At 44.0% G+C, this 22,923-nt stretch overlaps 1 protein-coding gene across 1 annotated transcript in view; it reads right to left on the reverse strand.

Annotated features, from left to right (window-relative positions):
• Positions 1-4,551, reverse strand: part of LOC135514868 (potassium voltage-gated channel subfamily D member 2-like) — a 150,214-nt gene extending 145,663 nt beyond the window's left edge. Inside the window, exon 1 of the mRNA XM_064938534.1 lies at positions 3,385-4,551. Within this exon, the coding sequence (XP_064794606.1) occupies positions 3,385-4,496 (1,112 nt within the window). The 5' untranslated portion in view covers positions 4,497-4,551. The remainder of the gene's footprint in view (positions 1-3,384) is intronic.
• Between the last annotated feature and the right edge of the window lie 18,372 nt (positions 4,552-22,923).

Raw genomic sequence — 22,923 nt, forward strand, 5'->3', positions numbered from 1 at the left:
TCAGAGGGTCCACATTGAGCCCTTGATTAAGGGAAAAAGGTGTCTCGTTTAGTGAGTCTGCTGACTTGCCTCTCTCCCTCTGTCATTGCCCATCTTTCACTCTTCCTCTCTCCTCTGTCAGTCTATTAGTGTCTCTCCCTCTCTCCTTCACTCATTCTCTCCTCTGCATCTCCAGTAGTGACAGATGCTTCAGTAATGGATGCCGTTTGACAGTGAATAAGCCAATTAGAATGGCAGTGATTTAATTGGCCCTGGACGCTTTCACTAAATCCACAAACGAGTCAATTAGTGGGACCGTGAGGGGCCACGGGGCCAGAAGCAGGACAAGGGGGTTAAGCTGTGACACTGATTCAAGTTATTCAAGTGCTACACATTCTATAACCACTGTGGTTATTATTTGACCTTGCTGGTTATCTATGAACACTTGATTAATGATTAATTAAAGTTGTCCACCTCCCAATCACTGATACACACAGACACACACACACACACACACACACACACACACACACACACACACACTGCCTCTCTTCCCGGGGATAGCCAAACCACGTAAGTCTGCATGGACACGCAGTGTACACAGTACAATATGAATCCCTGGGCAACTGCACCACAGAAGCTAGACCTTATACGGCATGATACTGCAGGTCAGAGACAGGCTGGGGATTTGAGAGAGCTAGCAACAGTAAGAGGCTGAGGTATACTTAAGCAATAAGGCCTGAGGGGGTGTGGTATATGGACAATATACCACGGGAAAGGGCTGTTCTTACACACGACTCAACACAGAATGCTTGAATTACAACCCTTAGCCGTGGTATATTGGCCATGTACCACAATCCCCAAGGTGCCTCATTGCTATTATAAACTGGTTAACAGGATAATAAGAACAGTACAAATAAATGTTTTGTCACCCGTGGTATACAGTCTGATATACCATGGCTCGAACCACTACGTTTATAATGGTGAATTTGGTGCAGCCAGTGATATTGCTAAAGTATATGGGTGCATTGAGCAACGTGGAGTGCTGCAGTGGGCTCATAAAAGACACAGCAGTGAGAGAAAACTCATACTGCTCTCTGCTGTGACTTCTTATCTTCTCTCTCTCTCTCTCTCTCTCTCTCTCTGTGTCTCTGTCTCTCTCTTTCTTTCTCTCTGTCTCTCTCTCTCTGTCTTGCCACCTTTATCTCACTCCCTCTCTCTGCCCTTTCTCCAAATATCCCTATGACCTTTTCCTTCTCTTTCTCTATATCTCTTTCCCTCCCTCCTTCTCTCTCTTTTACCTGCTTCACTGAGCACACCTCCCTCCCCCCCTGCTCCCTGCAGTTCCCAGCCACAGATCCATCCCTGTCTCTGGTCCCCTGGCAAGGTAATGAGACATTAAAGAACGATAGCCTACGTCCGCTTAAGAGCTATGTCCTTGCTCAATCTACCAAAACACTCCTCGCACGCATGTACGAGCACACACACACACGCCCACACATTTGAGGGAATTGTTAGGGATTTTTAAGGACATGAGTACTGGACATGTATTTATTTTTGATAATTCTGTCCAAGGAATTTTTATCATACACTCGATTCATCCAATGACTTTGTGTAAGGTCCTGGGCCAATGCAATAGAATAGAAACAGATGACTGTGTGTTCGTACTCTCAAACAAAGGCTAATGCAGCTGTGTAGTCACCACCTGTCAAGCCCTGGGCACAGTAAACACAGACTGGCCTCAGGTACTGCCATCGCCCGCACCCGCGCACAGACACACACATGGGCACTGCAGCCAGAAACACACCACACACAGTAACCAGCTGATTGACACATTGGCAAAACGAAGAAGTGAGGCTTCTATTATGAGCCAACAGAATGGTTTCTTGTTATGGATGAGAGCTTGGCTGTGTATCAGTGAGGTTACTGTGTCTGTGTGTGAGAGAAGGTTGCTTTTCTTCCCTGAATTTCTTTGTCTTAGGCCTATCTCATTAACAGAAAGGCCAAGACACACACACACAAACCACTCACAGAAAGAACGAACCACTCCTACTGCGTCAGCCATTAGCTCAGGGGTGAGTGTGAACCAGTAATTGCATTTTGTTATTGATATCATCCAATCTGACAGTGGGGACATGCTACTACACAAACTACACACGATGAGGTGTGGCAATCTATTCCTCTACCTCTTTCTCTTAGCCACTATTTTCTCTCCATCTCTCCCCTTCTACACATGCAATTACAGAATAAAGTAATCAGAGCACAACAGGCCTTCCAATCAAATTCGCTGGGAGACACATATAGACAAACTGTCAGGCAATAGGCTCAATAATGAACAAAACAAACCAATCAAATAGAGAAATACCAGCTCTTGACCTATGAGTAATTGAGCCTTGTGAAATCTATCATGTTAACTATGACGCTGCCACTCCACGTTTGTGTTCAAGAGCCGAATGGACTTCAACAGCGCTGTGATCAAAGCGTCAGACGTGGGTTTTAGCGCTCCATTTGATTACCACTTTAGAGGCTGATTCACACCCGTGAACTGTTGGCAGGGAAAGTAATGGCAATGCTGGAGCACGCAATGCTGAAGAGAGCCGTCGCGCTTCGTTTCAGCACCATGGAGAGCGTACTGTACTGCACTGCCATGCTTGCCACTCCGCTTCAGCACCGCGGAGAGCGCAGTGCAACTGCTATGCTTGCGGCTCTGTTTCCCCACAGCGCGCCACTCTCTTTTTCAACACCATCGAGAGCGCACAATAGGCTTCTACTGCACAGCGCAGGTGGGAGAAATCGGCAAAGGCATCAATGAACAGTAGCCCCAGGACTCATTTTAATGAATGGGTGTACACATCAACAGCAATAGATGCCTCTTGCACAGATTAGACTGCAGCTCTGCAGCTGTTGCCACTTTTCAAACTGAGTATGGCTGGAGAGATGGGCTTGTGAGAGAAATTGATTGCAGTATATTCTGATTTAAATCTTGTCATTGATCTCTCTCTGCTCCTCCCATGTTTTCTAGGTATAGCTCTCTTCATTTGACTGTGTTGAAGAGGTGTGAATCTTAATGATGAGAACTGCTGCAGTGGTTATGATATGATGACATCATAGGCCTACAGTTTGGCCTGTGAATAAGGTAAATGCCTCTGAGGACTTTGAATGTGAATGTTATTGTGAATGCCCTAAACCGTTCACGTGAAGGTGTTTCATGTAAATCGGGATTTAGGCAGGCCTCTGAGCCATTTACCCAACCTTCCATTCACACTGCAGCTGCGTAGAGAGAACACACTCAAAGGAGAGAGCAACAGCAAACCAATGCTGCTGATTTAGGGTTGACACGACAACATACCTCCTGAGCATGTGACCACACATCTACACTGTATGGTAAGCTGGACCAGCACCTACCCCAGAGTTGTCATGGTGACGATGGTGTACCAAAAGGCTGCTGGGATGCTGGTGAACTTGCTGGCTGAGGAGCCCTTCTCAGCATAGAACATGACAGTGGCGAAGATGATGATGGCCATGGTGAGGGAGAAGAGCAGGAAGCCCAGCTCCGAGGCGCAGCTCTTCAGCGTGTAGCCCAGGATGCGCAGCCCCGCAGAGTGGCGGGAGAATTTGAAAATTCTGAAAACGCGGAAGACCCTCAGGGTGACGAAGGCCCCGCTGACGTCCTCGTTGTCCGTCATGACCAGGCCGATGTAGTAGGGCATAATGGCCACCACATCGATGACGCTCATCACGCTCTTGATGAAGTTCCAGCGGCTGGGGGCCGCCATTAGACGCAGCAGGTACTCCACGGTGAAGATCATGACGCAGGCCGTATCCAGACAGAAAAATGCCAAGGCGTACCGCTCCCCGCACGAGACCTGTTTGACCCGATTTGGCAAAGTCCCGCACGGGACCGTCTCCACAACGTTGGCCATCACGGAAACAGCAATGAAGAAGCCGGTGACATAATAAAACACCAGGGCCATGGTGCTCGTGTGGGGGTTCTCGAAGGCCCGCCACATGGTTTCTCTAAATGTCATATCCGGCGGGACCATATCGTTCTGGTTCTCGCTGTCCTCGTCATCCTGGATCCTTTCCTGGTTCTCCCGCCGCCGGTCCTTGTACTCTTCATAGCAACAGTCCCCTATGATCTCCGGTATGATCCCAAAGAAGGCCAGCTCCTCATCGTAGGCCGAGATGCACTCCTGGCGCGGGTAGTGCAGCTTCCCGGTACGGTAGAAGTTCAGAATGTGTCTGAAAATATCCGGGTCACGGTCGAAAAAGTATTCGTTTGTCTCCTCGTGGAAGAAAAATTCCCGCTCCGTGCTGCCCAGTAAAGTGTCCGGGTACCGCTCCAATGTATTCCGCCACGTCTGAAACTTCTGTCCGCTGACATTGAGCAAGATGAGCCCGTCCTGCTTTCGCCGGTTGTCCGGCGGGGGCGTCGGCATGGGCGCACTGGCTACCGGCATCCATCCTATAGCAGCCGCCCGGGCGAAGGGTAACCACGCCGCCACTCCCGTTGCCATGGTGACCCACTGTGTGAGACTCGGTCCCGGTGAAGAGCTCTCGACGCTCTGGTGGGCGATCACAAAACCACAGCGCGGCGAGAAGACATCTGGAGAGGCAGGAAAACAATCCAAGCATTAGCCTACTCATAGGCTACACTGTGACATATCATGCATGGCTGAAATTAATAAATCGTCCACAGGCTGTTCATTCGGTTTCCTTCTGAAACCCAATAAATAATAACATCTAAATGCATTGCACAGACATGTCCCACGTATAGCCCTACTGTCTTCGATAGTGAATGTAAAAGCGTGAGAACGAGTAGTCACTGAACCAATATTTAGCAGTAGAACATACATGATTAAACGGCAATAGTCTGGAAAGCACACACAACAAACGAGTAATGTAGCCTTCTCACCTCTGCGTAAAAGTGACTTGTTTGAAAAATAAAGCTTTCCGTTCTCTTTCTAATATAAAACAATCCTCTCTGCACACAAAAGTATCCAGAAAATTCTCCCCTTGGCAAAAGGGTGGAAACGAACCAGGAACAAGTTCAAAACGGGAGTAATTCCGTGCTCCAAACACCGGAACAGACTTGGCTCCAGTCATACAAGGACATTCTCGAGCGCTTTCTCTAGCCAAACAACACCCGGAAGCTCAGCTCGCGCCTCCCGCTTCTTTATCACTCCTAGAGCACGAGCTCTTCAATAAAAGCGCAACTGTGATCCTCTTCCGAGACCAATGACTGTATGGGCCGAGTCCACACCGACAACTGTGCTCTGTGTTCGCAGCTGAAGCGCGAAAGGACATAAAATCACACACACACGCGCGCGCTCACCACAGACACACACAAATGCACAAGTGTGCTACCAGCATAACACAAGCTGCGGCTCCAGCTGCGGAGGCAACCGTTGAATAATTACATAATAACCACTAGAGAGAGAAGGGAAGAGAAGGGGGGATCAATAACCGAATTTGCAGAATCGTTGAAGGAGAGCAACAAATATGGAAGTTGTTGGCTCGGCTGCCTCTCCTCTCCCCCACTCTCACTGATGTGCAGCTGCGCCGAAAACCCAAGTTCCTCTCCCCAGTTCGTTGAGGGCGTGTGAAGTGCTCCGGGCATTATTTAACTTCTGTGTAATCAAATGGAGCGCTCCTCCTTGATGCCTTGCGGATACCCGGTTATGCACGACCGTGTCAGCATTAACCAAATATCTTTCTGAAACGGACTCTGTACCACACCGTCCTGACAGAGTAGTATCACATCAAAGCAATAGCCTGCAATACGTTGTGCATAAAAGGAGATTTGACTGAAAGTGTATTTGCAGGTGGTTGCTAATACACAGGCCGTCATTCCAACCTCCTTGTCTCTGGGCACTGTCACTGATGCTCAGCCGGAGCACCGCTAGATGGAGACAGTTTTCAGGTGAGAGGGGAGCCCCAAGGAGCAGAGGGAGGAGTGGAGCGCACCTCAGTCGGGGTAAATGTTCACCCCCTCAGCACTCAGCAGATGTCCACGGAGACTTTATAGACGTCATTAACACGATGGATGTATGCCATTGTCTAGCGCAGTGAGCATTGACCCCCACCCGACAGCACTCATCCCTGGAGAAGACACTCAAACCCCCGAGGAGAAGCTGTAGGGTGGCAGGTAGCCACGCGATGTGCCCTTGAGCAAGGCACTTAACCATAATTTGCTCCAGGGGTACTATGGCTGACCCTTTAAAACAACACATGATGTATGTGACCATAAAAACATCTATTTAGTCCGCTGGGGCCCTAGAAGCCCAGGCAGGCCACTCCATAGTAATCTTTAATTACTATATGTGTTGAAGTAATCGACACATGAGTTATGGTGAAGCCTTACAGTGCTTCAACCCTGGGATGCATATTATTCTTCCAGATCAACATGTATATTGCGCATCACAGAGACCACGGGCGGCCCCCTCGTTCAAAGGGAAATATGGATATCATTGGGCCAAAGGAGGGCGTGCCACGCATTCCAAGTTTTGAATCATGCTGGCACTTGTATAATACAATGAGCACACAGGCTTGGCCTGAACCCCGATAGTGAAATAACTGAATTTATTGCCAACCCTGATGCAGCGCATGCACACTAAAATGACTTGGTGATACTGACATGAAATTGTTCATTAATTTCCCAATTTTAGTCGTGCTGGGGATTTGGGTCGGTTGGTAATAGGGTCTTTGATTTCCAAATGCAGTAGCGTGTATTCATGGATGACAAGGAAAGCCAGACTTCCCCCAAAATGGACAAAAAAATTAATAATAAAATAATAAACAAAAATGTGTCTTTCGTCTCTGTGTTTCATAATGTTCCTTCAATTTGCAAGAGGCTGAACGTATCTCACAGGAGAAAGCACACGAGGGAGCGAAGCAGCGCCACTCTGTCTCTACGCGTAGGCCATATTTCTGATACCGTCTGGGCCATTCGGGTATGACATTGTTGCCTCCTGTAACATGGAATGCATTTAAGCCAGCTAGCGTTTTGCCTCCCTTGATAAAAAAATAGATAACACATTTGCCAATCAGCGTTGAGCTAAACTGAGCGAGCTCAACTGTGAATGGTCCACCAAAAGTCCTGTCAAATCCCATTGAGAGCATACATCATTGACAGAAACAACTTGAATTGTTGCATCTCGTGGTGTTGTTGTCCTCCGGTGGCTAGCTAGCTAGCTACAAATGTCCCTTTCCTAAATTAGCCACGGATGGAGACAGGGATTTAGACTTGTGGTTAAACTTAATTGTCCGTACTGACCAATGATTATAATGACGATTCTTATCCAACCATTAATTCATACATTGTTGTGCCCCTGGCCTGAGAGGATGGAAGTTCAATATGTAGCTAGATGTAGAAGGCTAATGTTAACTAGCTAACGGTGCCCTGATTGTAAATTAGGCTAGGGAACAAGCATTTTAGCCAGGTAGCCTAGGACAACTGCACTGTATGACAGAGAGATTGACGTTTAGTCAATATGAAAGAGGAGGACATTGTCGTTTCTCTACAAGTAGGGTGAGTCAACATGCTTTTCTACTCGATGAACGTTCAAAGGGAAACACAAAAAAATCAGAACCATGGGCAGCCACATCATATTTAGAAGACTTTGATTGGACTAAATCGTTTTTGGTATCTTGTAGTTGTCACTGTATTAGACTAAGAAGAAGTGATTTGATGATGTTGAAATGTTGAAGTTGAAATGGTGCTGGAATAGTGTAGGCAGCTCCTGTTTTCTTTGCGCCTTGTGATAATTCTCTGTGGTTATAAACCTATAGTTGTTTAGTTGTCCGAAAATGTCATAAACATTAACTTGCTTGACCATGCTGTATGTTATGTAACTGTCTGTTACATAGGTTGCTATCCGGTTTTGTGATAAAACAAAGGTGTGGTTGAATTTATATGCCTTGAGGCATATGAATAAACAGATTATTTAGTAAACAACGCAATTATCCCAACACGTAGGTTCTAAAATAGCTTTTTTTTGGCGGGGGGCTTGGCTACCCCAGTGATTTTATCCACGCACCGCAACTGCCCAAATGCTCCCCACACCATGCTGAACCGAGGCTCTCTCGTGCTCCCACCTCTTTTGCCAAGTTTACTTAGCTAGCTAGCCAGGATGCCTGCGTCCTTCTGGTTCAACAAAACGGTGCGTTTCTTACCGCCCTACGCCTCTAATTAATTATCTTGCGGGCGGCCTCTTGATACCAACCAATTCCAAAATAACACCGATTGCACATTGTCACGTTTTGAAAATATATGAGAGAGAGAGAGAGAGAGAGAGAGAGAGAGAGAGAGAGAGAGAGAGAGAGAGAGAAATGATTGTGAAGCCCTGGCTATACGGATATTGTGCTAAGAGAAATTCAGGACCTTGGAGAACACAGCACATGTATTTGGCTACTGCAAAAGCCACAGAGGGACGGTGGGATAGGCAAGCTTCTAATTCCCTGTTTAATAGGCCACGTTTCTCACAGCCCCAAAATGATACAAACCTAAACCTAAGAAGAAAAGACTATACTTCCACAGTAATGTAACGCATCTTTAACTTACTTTAATCATAGTTGTAACAGGATGTTTAGAGAGCAGTTTTATTCTAGTAATGCTGATTGTCCGAGGGGAATAGAAAAAGGGGGATATAAATTGAAAGCAAATTAAAATGAATCAAAACCACTAAACTGTCATTATCTAGTCTACAGATACATTCAACATTTGATTTTTTTGTTGTTGAAGCTTGAACAAAAATACAGATGAACTCTTTTAAACCATATGACCCGCACACTACCCCTCGTGAAAGACTCAGTAATTATATGATCTATGTCTGAGGTGAGATGACCATGTTCTAGTGACATTAACCCTTTACTATTGACATACAACAATCCAGCCAAGAGTTTTGCGTCGGCATTATGGTGACTTAGTGATGATTTAGCGTTTGAGAGGATCGCTGTTCTGTGTGGTTATGACGCTGTGAGGCTCTGAATCTGTCGTCACCATGGTTACTGGTGTGAAGCTATGTTGGACCCATGGGCTGTGTCTTTTGAGCTGTCTATACCATAGAATGCATTTTTTAGATTTTGTATTTAACCTTCATTTAACCAGGAAAAGCCCATTGAGACCCAGAGTCTTTTTTCAAGGGAGACCTGCCCAAGAAGGCAGGAACAATCAATACATTACATAATTAAAACATACAACAATACAAAACAACAACATGATCCAGCCTAAAAAAAATGCATTTACACTCCTCCGTAACAGTCCCCCACTAACATATCTAGATGAAGCATGGATTGTAGATAGAATGAATAGAACAGAGTTGGAAGCTCTAAGCCTGGATATTTGACTGGTAAACTCATGGGTATACTTGCAATGGCTGCCTGGTATTATGATGCAATAATTTCAATGGTCATGTAGAATGTTCATTCAAATGATGTTAACTGATGTGGCTCATGCAATGGAATGCATTTTTTTGTAATGTCAGTTGACTTGATTTAACAAATCACAGCACAGATTGATGGGTACACTTCCTGCTTTGTTCCTAAGGGTACACCCGTCAGTCCACCCGTTGTGCCATCATTGACTTGAATGGGGATGCCTGTTCTCTTGTCCATACTGTACACTGTACATACTGGGTGCGTTCATGAATTCACTCTGGCTATCTGTTCGTAAATTTACTCTGCCTATCTACTCCTATTTCAGAGCACTCTCATCTGAGTGTGCCAGAGTGCACAATAACTGATGAATTCAACGGGTGTTGAGCATTCAAAAACGTCCGTAAACGCGTCAAAAAAGCGTTATTAAACTGTTGCCAGCAGCACAGTTACAGTCACCAATGCTCTGTATAACATGAAAACAGCCTAACCAGCTCTGCAAGAGTGTGTAAAATGGTCAGAGTGAGGTGTTCTCTCATTTGTTTCTGGAGGTTGCTAGCAAGTTAGCCAACATTAGCCAGTTAGCTTGGGTGCTTGACTGCCGTGGTGAGGTCATAACGCTCAGATCAGCTCTACTCCTCGGCCAGAGCGTCCAGTGTGCGCTCTGAACGCCAGAGAATGAAACGCTCTGAATTTACGAATGCCCAGAGCGCACTCTGAGTGCACTCTGGCACTCCAGATTGAATGTACAAATGCACCCACTGTATGTGCATATCCTCAAGCTGTAGCGGGTGGTGATGATGTCATCCCTCTGCACGTGTCACATATTCAGAACAGAAATTGTACTTTTCACTCCTCAACCCAGATCTCTCTCCCTCTCTCTCGCTCTCTCACACACACACATCCATCACGAATGAATCAAACCTCTACAATAGTTGGTTTTCTTTCCTCTTCACATAAGCATCTATCACACAAAGGTATGGCTGTATCACTAATCAGCAAATGTGCAGTTAAATTGAGCATGTCATAAAATAGACCCACCTTAAATCAGCAGCATGTATGTACAGTTGAAGTCAGAAGTTTACATACACTTAGGTTGGAGTCATTAAAACTCATTTTTCAACCACTCCACACATTTCTTGTTAACAAACTATAGTTTCGGCAAATTGGTTAGAACATCTACTTTGTGCATGACACAAGTAATTTTTCCAACAATTGTCTACAGACAGATTATTTCACTAAACAGCTTGGAAAATTCCAGAAAATGCTTCTGATTGGCTAATTGTCATCATTTGAGTCAATTGGATGTATTCCTGTGGATGTATTTCAAGGCCTACCTTCAAACTCAGTGCCTCTTTGCTTGACATCATGGGAAAATCAAAAGACATCGGCCAAAACCTCAGAATAAAAGTGTAGACTTCCACAAGTCTGTTTCATCCAATTTCCAAACGCCTGAAGGTACCACGTTCATCTGTACAAACAATAGTACGCAAGCATAAACACCATGGGACCACGCAGCCGTCATACCGCTCAGGAAGGAAATGCGTTCTGTCTCCTAGAGATGAACGTACTTTGGTGCGAAAGTGCAAATCAATTCCAGAACAACAGCAAAGGACTCTATGAAGACGCTGGAGGAAACATGTACAAAAGTATCGGTAAAACGAGTCCTATATTGACATAACCTGAAAGGCCGCTTAGCTCAGAAGATGCCACTGCTCCAAAACCGCCATAAAAAAGCAAAAACTTTAGACTATGGTTTGCAACCGCACATGGGGACAAAGATGGTACTTTTTGGAGAAATGTCCTCTGATCTGATGAAACAAAAATAGAACTGTTTGGCCATAATGACCATCGTTATGTTTGGAGGAAAAAGGGGAGGCTTGCAAGTTGAAGAACACCATCCCAACTGTGAAGCACAGGGGTGGCAGCATCATGTTGTGGGGGTTCTTTGCTACAGGAGGGACTGGTGCACTGCACAAAATATATGGCATCATGAGGCAGGAGAATTATGTGGATATATTGAAGCAACCTCTCAAGACATCAGTCAGGAAGTTAAAAGCTTGGTCACAAATGGGTCTTCCAAATGGACAATGACCACAAGCATACTTCCAAAGTTGTTTCAAAATGGCCTAAGGACAACAAAGTCAAGCTATTGGAGTGGCCATCACAAAGCCCTGACCTCAATCCCATAGAACATTTGTGGGCAGAACTGAAAAAGTGTGTGCGAGCAAGGAGGCCTACAAACCTGACTCAGTTACACCAGCTCTGTCAGGAGGAATGGGCCAAAATTCACCCAACTTATTGTGGGAAGCTTGTGGAAGGCTACCCAAAACGTTTGACCCAAGTTAAACAATTTAAAGGCAATGCTTCCAAATACTAATTGAGTGTATTGTAACTTCTGACCCACTGGGAATGTGATGAAAGAAAGAAAAGCTGAAATAAATCATTCTCTATACTATTGTTTTGACATTTCATATTTTTTAAATAAAGTGGTGATCCTAACTGACCTAAGACAGGGAATTTTTACTAGGATTAAATGTCAGGAATTGTGAAAAACCGAGTTTAAATGTATTTTCCTTAAGTGTTTGCAAACTTTCTACTTCAACTTTATGTACTTAGTGTACATATGTAGTTGTCTGTGTGGCCGCTGTGGGTGTTAATCAATAGCATGTACTCTAAGATTAATGGCCATCTCTGGGAAGCCTTAAAGTATGTGTGTGTGTGTGTGCGGGGGTGGGGAGGGGGTCAGGCCACCGAAGCAGTGTGTATGTGTGTGTGTGTGTGTGCCCGTGGCGGGGGTGGGGTGGGGGTCAGACCACCGAAGCAGTGTGTGTGTGTGTTGTGTGTGTGTGTGTGTGTGTGTGTGTGTGTGTGTGTGTGTGTGGGTGTGTGTGTGTGCCCGGGATGGGGAGGGGTCAGACCACCAAAGCGGTGTGTGTGTGTGTGTGTGTGTGTGTGTGTGTGTGTGTGAGAGAGAAAGACCTAACTGTCTGTGTGGCCTTGAGACTGATTAATGAGGCTGTAAAGGGGTGAAAGGGTCCTCACGTTTCAATGCTTCCCTTCTGTGTGACCCATGGCTGTCCATACAGGTGCCTGTGAAACAGGTCCTCCGATTCCCTATAGTATGAGAGAGTCAAGCGAATAGATTAGCCATAGGAAATATTAATCTAAAGGAAGGTGGAGAAAAAACAGAAAAGGAAACGGACCACAATGGAAATAAATCATTGTCTTTAGTTTGTTATCCCTGTCAGTATGTACTGTGTGTATACATATTTGTATATGTGAAATCAAATCAATCAATCAATCAATCAATCAATCAATCAAAGACAAGGGTCATGTTCTGACCTTAGTTCTCTTGTTTTGTCTTTGTTTTAGTATTGTCAGGGCGTGAGTTGGGTGGGTTGTCTAGGCTCCTTTTTATATGATTTGGAATTTCTATGTTTGGCCTGGTATGGTTCTCAATCAGAGGCAGCTGTCAAATGTTGTCCCTAGTTCGAGGTTGGAGGCCAGGGTCGCCACTCTAAAGAGGCCACGGAGGCGGTTTAAGAGGCGGCGAAAGACTATGGTGGAGTGGGGTCCACATCCCGCACCAGATCCACCACCGCGGACAGACACCCACCCAGACCCTCCCCTATAGGTTCAGGTTTTGCGGCCGGAGTCCGCACCTTTGGGGAGGGGGGAGGGTACTGTCACGTTCTGACCTTAGTTCTTTTGTTATGTCTTTGTTTTAGTATGGTCAGGGCGAGAGTTGGGTGGGTTGTCAATGTTCCTTTTTCTATGATTTGGGATTTCTGTGTTTGTCCTGGTCTGGTTCTCAGTCAGAGGCAGCTGTCAATCGTTGTCCCTGATTGAGAACCATACTTAGGTAGCCTGGTTTCACTTTTGAGTTGTGGGTGATTGTATTTTCCGTGTTAGTGTTTGTACCACATGGGACTGTTTCGTTTGTTTCACTTTGTTATTTTGTATTTTGTAGTGTTTAGTTTGACATATTAAAATGGACACTTACCACGCTGCAAGTTGTTCCGATCTCTCTTACTCCTCATCAGAAGAAGAGGACGAGCGTTACACAAGGTCTCATTGATGACCATTTATGATAGCAATAATGGACTAGTGATTCTGGTGGTACAGTGGTAAATGTGTAGCCTCGTATCTATTATGTGTAATGATATTATTATCCTGGCAGGGTCAAGGTAGTTGATACCAAAACATCTTATCTCTTATTTCCTCCGTGCTGCAGACATCCTTTCTACAGTACACATTCAATTCCGCTCCGTTTAAAAAACATTCCCTCAGATTCACTCACTGTATTAAAAAAAAACACTTCTACCAGCACAGCACAGCACAGCAAAGCAAAGCAAAACAAATATCAGAATATCTCTATATCAAGCATTATGATACCGATGACATGTTGTAATGTGAACGTATTGCAGAGCTAACCTGATTCCAGATCGGTTTGTACTGGCTTGCCAACATGTCGTGGCAATGACCATTCAGGAGCTGACAAGATAGCACAAACATTTCAGGAACCAGGCTATTGCAGAGCCATTTCTGACTATGTATGAGTATATGAGTGGAAGAGAAAGCCTTGGAGTGGCGCAGCTCTTCCCAGATTACACCTTATACTCTGGGTCATATTAATCACATGACAGACACTTCTCGTGGTGACTCCATTCCTGTAATAACGCTATTACTCACTGCTGACATGGGCCGCTCTCAGAGGGAACACATTGGCACCCGCTTCCATCTGCCTCTGTCATGTCGATCACTTACGTCTGGCCCTATAAGTTGACAACACCAATGGTAGCGGGTTCTGTCCTTGACGCCATTTCCACCCTGAAGCAAAGAAAATGTAAAGGGCGAGGCCAGTCGAACGCTATAGGGATCTGATTTATGTACAGTAGAGTCATTTTCTCTTTAACTCAATTTAAAGGACACCATCCCTTTTCACATATTTGAAATCCTCCTACGGAAATTAGGCTATAGGGCCATGGGTGAAGATCTCCACTGCTGGACTGAAACAGACTGTAAAAGCGAACTCAGAGGGAAAACAACCCTCAACACATTGACCACAGCAATAATGTTAAATTATTCACACTATGGCTATGTGCTGAATAATCTGTTTTCTTAATTACCAGTGCGTATTCTGTCCCTGGCCCACTCTGATCTGCCTTCACCAATGGGACATAATGGTGTAGAAAGTTCACTCTGGGGTTTATTAAAATCCAGTTGAGCCCTTTAATTGTGGCCACAATAAGTGTGATGGAGTGATCATAAAGGAAATGACATGTTTGACAGAGGGCAGTGGGCTGGATTGGATGGAAGTAGAGGATTGTGGATGTAAGCACTCCCTGGCCACAGGCTTCAGTCTGCTGAACAGTACCGGCCTGGGGAATCTGGTTGTTATGACGATGGGCCGTTGGATGGGGTGCTTCATGTAGATAGGGTTCAATTATTTCAGTTCCCTTGGCCGGATCAGCCTGGCTTTGCAATTGATCATTTGAGTGGGGATGTGTTAAGATAGACGACACAGCAGCCAAATTGGGGCAGCAGTTAGCCTAGTGGTTAGAGCAATGGCCTAGTGGTTAGAGCGTTTTCCCCTGAAGAAGGCAGTTAACCCACTGTTCCCTAGTAGGCTGTCATTGTAAATAAGAATTTACTTGCCTAGTTAAATCAAAAACAGCAGCACCAGTTAATTCTGAAAATAGCTGACAAAAATACATCATTTGCAAGTAGGGCTACAAAAGGCAAAAAGCCTATTGAGTGTCAATAGAATAAACTCATATAACTCAGTATACAGTACCTTGCGAAAGTATTCGGCCCCCTTGAACTTTGCGACCTTTTGCCACATTTCAGGCTTCAAACAAAAAGATTTAAAACTGTATTTTTTTGTGAAGAATCAACAACAAGTGGGACACAATCATGAAGTGGAACGACATTTAATGGATATTTCAAACTTTCTTAACAAATCAAAAACTGAAAAATTGGGCGTGCAAAATTATTCAGCCCCCTTAAGTTAATACTTTGTAACTTTTGCTGTGATTACAGCTGTAAGTCGCTTGGGGTATGTCTCTATCAGTTTTGCACATCGAGAGACTGACATTTTTTCCCATTCCTCCTTGCAAAACAGCTCGAGCTCAGTGAGGTTGGATGGAGAGCATCTGTGAACAGCAGTTTTCAGTTCTTTCCACAGATTCTCGATTGGATTCAGGTCTGGACTTTGACTTGGCCATTCTAACACCTGGATATGTTTATTTTTGAACCATTCCATTGTAGATTTTGCTTTATGTTTTAGATCATTGTCTTGTTGGAAGACAAATCTCCGTCCCAGTTTCAGGTCTTTTGCAGACTCCATCAGGTTTTCTTCCAGAATGGACCTGTATTTGGCTCCATCCATCTTCCCATCAATTTTAACCATCTTCCCTGTCCCTGCTGAAGAAAAGCAGGCTCAAACCATGATGCTGCCACCACCATGTTTGACAGTGGGGATGGTGTGTTCATGGTGATGAGCTGTGTTGCTTTTACGCCAAACATAACGTTTTGCATTGTTGCCAAAAAGTTCAATTTTGGTTTCATCTGACCAGAGCACCTTCTTCCACATGTTTGGTGTGTCTCCCAGGTGGCTTGTGGCAAACGTTAAACAACACTTTTTATGGATATCTTTAAGAAATGGCTTTCTTCTTGCCAGACTTCCATAAAGGCCAGATTTGTGCAATATACGACTGATTGTTGTCCTATGGACAGAGTCTCCCACCTCAGCTGTAGATCTCTGCAGTTCATCCAGAGTGATCATGGGCCTCTTGGCTGCATCTCTGATCAGTCTTCTCCTTGTATGAGCTGAAAGTTTAGAGGGACGGCCAGGTCTTGGTAGATTTGCAGTGGTCTGATACTCCTTCCATTTCAATATTATTGCTTGCACAGTGCTCCTTGGGATGTTTAAAGCTTGGGAAATCTTTTTGTATCCAAATCCGGCTTTAAACTTCTTCACAACAGTATCTCGGACCTGCCTGGTGTGTTCCTTGTTATTCATGATGCTCTCTGCACTTTTAACGATCCTCTGAAACTATCACAGTGCAGGTGCATTTATACGGAGACTTGATTACACACAGGTGGATTGTATTTATCATCATTAGTCATTTAGGTCAACATTGGATTATTCAGAGATCCTCACTGAACTTCTGGAGAGAGTTTGCTGCACTGAAAGTAAAGGGGCTGAATAATTTTGCACGCCCAATTTTTCAGTTTTTGATTTGTTAAAAAAGTTTGAAATATCCAATAAATGTCGTTCCACTTCATGATTGTGTCCCACTTGTTGTTGATTCTTCACAAAAAAATACAGTTTTATATCTTTATGTTTGAAGCCTGAAATGTGGCAAAACGTCGCAAAGTTCAAGGGGGCCGAATACTTTCGCAAGGCACTGTATCTGGTAACTTGTTACCTCACCAACAGTTATTTCTGAATGAGGAGAAAGGGCATCCTACCCTCACCTGGCATAAATCTTTGGTGAATTCACATTTGGCAATGCTATTGCAATATGTACATATCAATGTCCAAATATATTGAAAATAGAGGCGTAATATGCATATACATTAGCATTTCAAATCAACTCTGAAAACACCCCTTAAACGGGAGAAACCAAATTGATGACTTTCTATTGCGCCAAAAATAATATTGCATAGTATAATATAGCAAAATCAATGAGCTATTCCTGCGTCTGGAAACCGTTGTTGTTGATCCAGAAGACGTCTCTGTTTTATTTAATGGGCCTGCAACAGGGATACACTGGGCTTTGGACCAAACCAATAGTCTGCAAAGATATGTCAATATTGACTTGAAAAATAATATAGCATCATATATTGCAAAATCAATTCAGAAAAAAAACATTAACCCCTGAGAAACCTCTTGACCCAGTCCACTCTAAGAACACTGCTTTTTCAAAACAAAATACTCCTGCTAAAACACATACTGTAGCCTACTCTGCCACGACCTTTAGTAAGCCAGTATGGTTTGGCGTCTGAGGTCAAAACACCACACAAACACAGAGTACGCCTGAGCTTCATTAGCAATTCATAAGGCTGAAGTAACGGGCTGGAACTTACTGAGCATGTTAGCAGGCCAAGATGCGAGTCGAGCCTGTGGACTAAACAGACAATAGCGGTGAATGTCATACTCAACGTGCTATATAGGCACGGCACACAAGACATGAAGATATCTGACTGATACATCCTCTTAAAGGTCAGATGCTTCCCCTTTCTTCATCACACTGGCATTGTGATGTCCAATCCCATGTGAGCGCCAATGTAACCCGTGGCCGAGTCATACCAAAGACTGTAAAAATGTGAACCGGTGTGTCTCTGCTTGGCATTCTGCATTTAGAAGATCGATTGGGGTTAAGGCCCTGTGATAAAGCCAGCATGTGGTAGAGGACTGAGGCATGGGAGTTAGGGCTGGGGCATTGCGTATAAAGGTATTTGTATTTATTATGGATGCCCATTACCTCCTGCAAAAGAAGCAGCTACTCTTCCTGGAGTCAAGCTAAATTAAGGCAGATATACAATTTTCAAAACATTACAATACATTCATTGTAGAATTCACAAGATACTAAGTGTGTGCCCTCAGGCTCATACTCCACTATCACATACTGTCTACAACACAAAATGTGTACGTGTGTGTATAGTGTGTATGTTATCATGTGTGTGTGTGCATGTGTCTGTACCTATGTTTGTGTTGCTTCACAGCCCCGCTGTTCCATAAGGTGTCATTTATTTTTATTTTGATCTATTCCACATCATTTACCTGATGTGGAATAGAGTTCCATGTAGTCATGGCTCTATATAGTACTGTGCGCCTCCCATAGTCTGTTCCGGACTTAGGGACTGTGAAGAGACCTCTGGTGGCATACCCTTGTGGGGCATGAACAGGTGTCTGAGCTACATGCGAGTCGTTTAAACAGACAGCTCAGTGCTTTCAATATGTCAATACCTCTAACAAGTACAAGTAGTGATGAACTCAATCTCTCCTCTATTTTGAGCCAGGAGAGATTGACATCTAAATGATTCATGTTTGCTCTCTGTAGTAGCTGAGGTGTATAGTGGAGAGTCATCCGCATACATAGACACACTGTTTTTACTCAAAGCCAGTGGCATGTCGTTAGTAAACATTGAAAAAAGTAAGGGGCCTCGAAAGCTACGCTGGGGAATTCCTGATTCTACCTGGATTATGTTGGAGAGGCTTCCATTAAAGAACACCCTCTGTGTTCTGTTAGACAGGGACATCTTACTGGTGGAGTCTGCATAGTGGTGAATGACTGTATTGTACTGTTAGTCTATTCACATACCCTATCGTGGATTTACTAAATGTGTTAATATTGGAGAGGGAATCAGTAATATTCTCTGATCATGTTATGATTAAAAGCAGCGTGAGCTGGAAGGAAAGACATTTGTAATGTTTGGTGGAAAATGGAAAATCCCCAAAATGAGAAAAATAAGCTGCGTTGGGTAGAACGGAGAAGAAGCTGCGAATAAACCGACTTCGGCCCTGCAGTTGAATCTGTACCAGAGATGTTCCATGCGGTTTTGTCTGTGCGCAATATATGACAAATCTATTGATGGATAAGTTCATCTCTTCTTTTGCTGGGACACTTCTTAGCTACGTAGCAATAATGATTAAAAAAACTATATATTTGACAAAGCCAAATACTGTTTCTTTCTTCCTTGTTATTGACTGTGTCATCGACTGACAGATTGCTATAACATATGATGCGGTTAGCTATTACTTAAAATACCTATCCAGGTGTTGTAAGATCTGGCATGTGTCAGCAACACCTGGGCAGAAGTACGCACCCAAAAGCTCAACTTTCAAATAGAGTGGTGAAGACATGGAGAAGTTTTGCAGACCCTCCTTGTCTGGAAGTGTCACGTCCTGACCTTGGTTCCTTTTTTAAGTCTCTATTTTAGTTTGGTCAGGACGTGAGTTGAGGTGGGCATTCTATGTTTTGTTCTGTGTGTTATATTTCTTGGATTTTGGCCTGGTATGGTTCCCAATCAGAGGCAGCTGTCAATCGTTGTCTCTGATTGAGAACCATACTTAGGCAGCCTGTTTTCCCACTATGGGTTGTGGGTAGTTGTTTTCCGTTTCAGTGTTTGCACCATACTTGACTGTTTCGTTTTATTCTCTTGTTATTTTGTATTTAGTGTTCAGTTAATTAAAGGAAATATGAACAAGTTCCACGCTGCGCTTTGGTCTACTCCTTCTTCCTCAGATGAACATCGTTACAGGAAGTAATTTAACCCATTCATTGTAGTTGTTATATCTCAATAGAGTTGCTATTTCCTCGAAACTTTGCTTGTGTCAATTAACTTGTGACGTTCATGGATTACTCATTATATTCAGAAAGTCCCAATCAATCAACAAATACGATAGTCAGTTGAAAAAAGGTTTTGGGTACAAGACCGTGTAAGTAACTGGCTGTGTTGGGAAAATCACAACCTGTCCAATGGAGCCAAGCATGGAGAGACTGCCCGTTGTAACTGTTCCACACCAGTCAGAAACTTCCAGCTAACCTTATGGCAATGATGTGATGGATCGCTAAACTGAACTTGTGCAAATTATCAAGGATATCCTTTTGCGGACATCTCCACTTTGTCACGACTCCTACCGAAGGTGGCTCCCCTTCCCGTTCGGGTGGTGCTCGGCGTTTGTCGTCACCGGCCTACGAGCTGCCACTGATCTTTTCCTCCCCCTCCTTGTCTGTTTATTAGTTACACCTGTTGTTAATTAGGTATATTAGTTGGGCTTTATTAGCCAGCCGGCCCGCCTGCTGGGTGTGCGGGATTGTTTTATGTTTACTCTTTGTACACGCATGTATGTATATTCACTCCCTTTGCTATGAAGCCCCTAAATAAGATCTGGTGCAACCAATTACCTTCAGAAGTCACATAATTAGTTAAATAAAGTCCACCTGTGTGCAATCTTAGTGTCACATGATCTGTCACATGATCTCAGTATATATACACCTGTTCTGAAAGGCCCCAGAGTTTGCAACACCACTAAGCAAGGGGCATCACCAAGCAAGCGGCACCATGAAGACCAAGCATCTCTCCAAACAGGTCAGGGACATTGTTGGGGCTAGCGGGCAGTATTCGGAAGTTTGGTGAATGAGGTGCCCAAAGTAAACTGCCTGTTACTCAGGCCCAGAGGCTAGGATATGCATATAATTGGTAGTATTGGATGGAACACACTATAACGTTTCCAAAACTGTTAAAATAATGTCTGTGAATATAACAGAACTAATATGGCAGGTAAAAACCCAAGGACAACCATCCATATTTTTTTCATCTCACCCTTGATTACAATGGCTGTCAATGGGAATATAAAAGGAATACCTCCCAGATTGCAGTTCCTAGGGTTTCCACCGGATGTCTGTCTTTAGAAAGAGTTTCAGGCTTGTTTTTTGAAAAATGAGCTAGAATTTGTAGTTTTAGTAAGTGGATCCCATTTTGGCTGAAGTGTGGGTTGCACGTTCCGGTGAGTGCGCGTACTTTGTTATTTATCTTTGGTAATGGTCTCTGTTATTCTCCGTCTTAAATTTGATCGTTTATTTACATATTAGGGTACCTGAGAATTTGTTAGGAACATTGTTTGATATGTTTGGAAGAAGTTTATTGGTAACTTAAGGGACTCATTTGTATGCATTTTGAACAAGGAAAACCGGTGGATTACTGCGCCAATGAAACAGACTTTTTGGGGATATAAAGGACTTTCTCGAACAAAAGGACCATTTGTTATGTAGCTTGGACCCTTGTGATTGCAAAAAGATGAAGATCTTCAAAGGTAAGTGATTTATTTTGTCGCTATTTCTGACTTCCGTGACGCCTCTGCTTGGTTGGAAAATGTATGTAATGCTTTTGTGTGCGGGGTGCTGTCCTCAGATAATCGCATGGTGTGCTTTCATCGTAAAGCCTTTTTGATATCTGACAAAGCGGCTGGATTAACAAGAAGTTAAGTTTTTAAATGATGTATGACACTTGTATTTTAATGAATGTTTAATATTATGATTTCTGTCATTTGAATTTCGTGCTCTGCAATTTCACCGGATGTTGTCGAGACACTAGCGTCCCAATGATCCTTAAGAAGTTAATCAGAGAGGCAAGAAAGAGACCAAAGATAACCCTGAAGGAGCTGCAAAGCTCCACAGCGGAGATTGGAGTATCTGTCCGTAGGACCACTTTAAGCCGTACACTCCACAGAGCTGGGCTTTACGGAGGAGTGGCCAGAAAAAAGCCTTTGCTTACAGAAAAAAATAAGTAAACACGTTTGTTGTTCACAAAAAGGCATGTGGGAGACTCGCCAAACATATGGAAGAAGATACTCGGGTCAGATGAGACAAAATGGAGCTTTTTGTCCCTCAAGAAAAACGCTATGTCTGACGCAAACCCAACACCTCTCATCACCACGAGAACACCATCCCCACAGTGAAGCATGGTGGTGGTAGCATCATGCTGTGGGCATGTTTTTCATTGTCAGGGACTGGGAAACTGGTCAGAATTGAAGGAATGATGGATGCCGCTAAATACAGGAAAATTCTTGAGGGAAACCTGTTTGTCTTCCAGAGATTTGAGAATGGGACGGAGGTTCACCTTCAAGCAGGACAATGACCCTAAGCATACTGTTAAAGCAACACTCAAGTGGTTTAAGGGGACAATTTTAAATGTCTTGGAATGGCCTAGTCAAAGCCTAGACCTCAATCAAATTGAGAATCTGTGGGATCACTTAAAGATTGCTGTACACCAGTGGAACCCATCGAGCAGTTTTGCATTGAAGAATGGGCAAAAATCCCGGTGTCTAAATGTGCCAAGTTTACAGATACATACCCCAAGAGACTTGCAAAAGGTGGCTCAACAAAGAATTGACTTTGAGGGGTGAATTGTTATGCACACTCATGTTTTCTGCTTTTTTTGTCTTATTTCTTGTTTGTTTCACAGTCGAAAATATTTAGCATTTTCAAAGTGGTAAGCATGTTGTGTAAATCAAATGATACAAACCCCCCCAAAAAAATCAATTTTAATTCCAGGTTGTAAGGCAACATAATAGGAAAAATGCCAAGGGGGTGAATAATTTCGCAAGCCACTGTATGTCAGATGGGCTGACAGGTGACCTCTCAAGTATTTGCAGCTGCCAATTTCCATCTGGCAAAGCCACAGGACTTGTCTGGTTCAACCGGAAGATGGATAAGCCGGACACAGCAGAACCAGCAGTGCCTCCGCAAGCAAGTGCTGGCACAGCAGAGGCTGACAAGCTGGCAAACACTTCCGCAGGCTCTGACATCAACAACCCACCACTGCCGTCAACTGATGCAGGTTTGTTGCCATCCATTGTTCAGGGTATCATTCTGGAAGAAAATCAAATTGAGTTGAAGGCCTTAAAGGATAAGCAGGGGTATTTCCAGGAGAGGTACTCTGCTTCTCCACTGTCAGATGACGTAATTAGGATGGAGACTGGACAACCTGACAAGAACATCCTCCTAACTGTTGTCGGTTATATTCAGTGTTTTGAAGATTCCATTGGATGGA

This window comes from Oncorhynchus masou, chromosome 26, assembly GCF_036934945.1.
Source record: "Oncorhynchus masou masou isolate Uvic2021 chromosome 26, UVic_Omas_1.1, whole genome shotgun sequence".
NCBI lineage: Eukaryota > Metazoa > Chordata > Actinopteri > Salmoniformes > Salmonidae > Oncorhynchus > Oncorhynchus masou.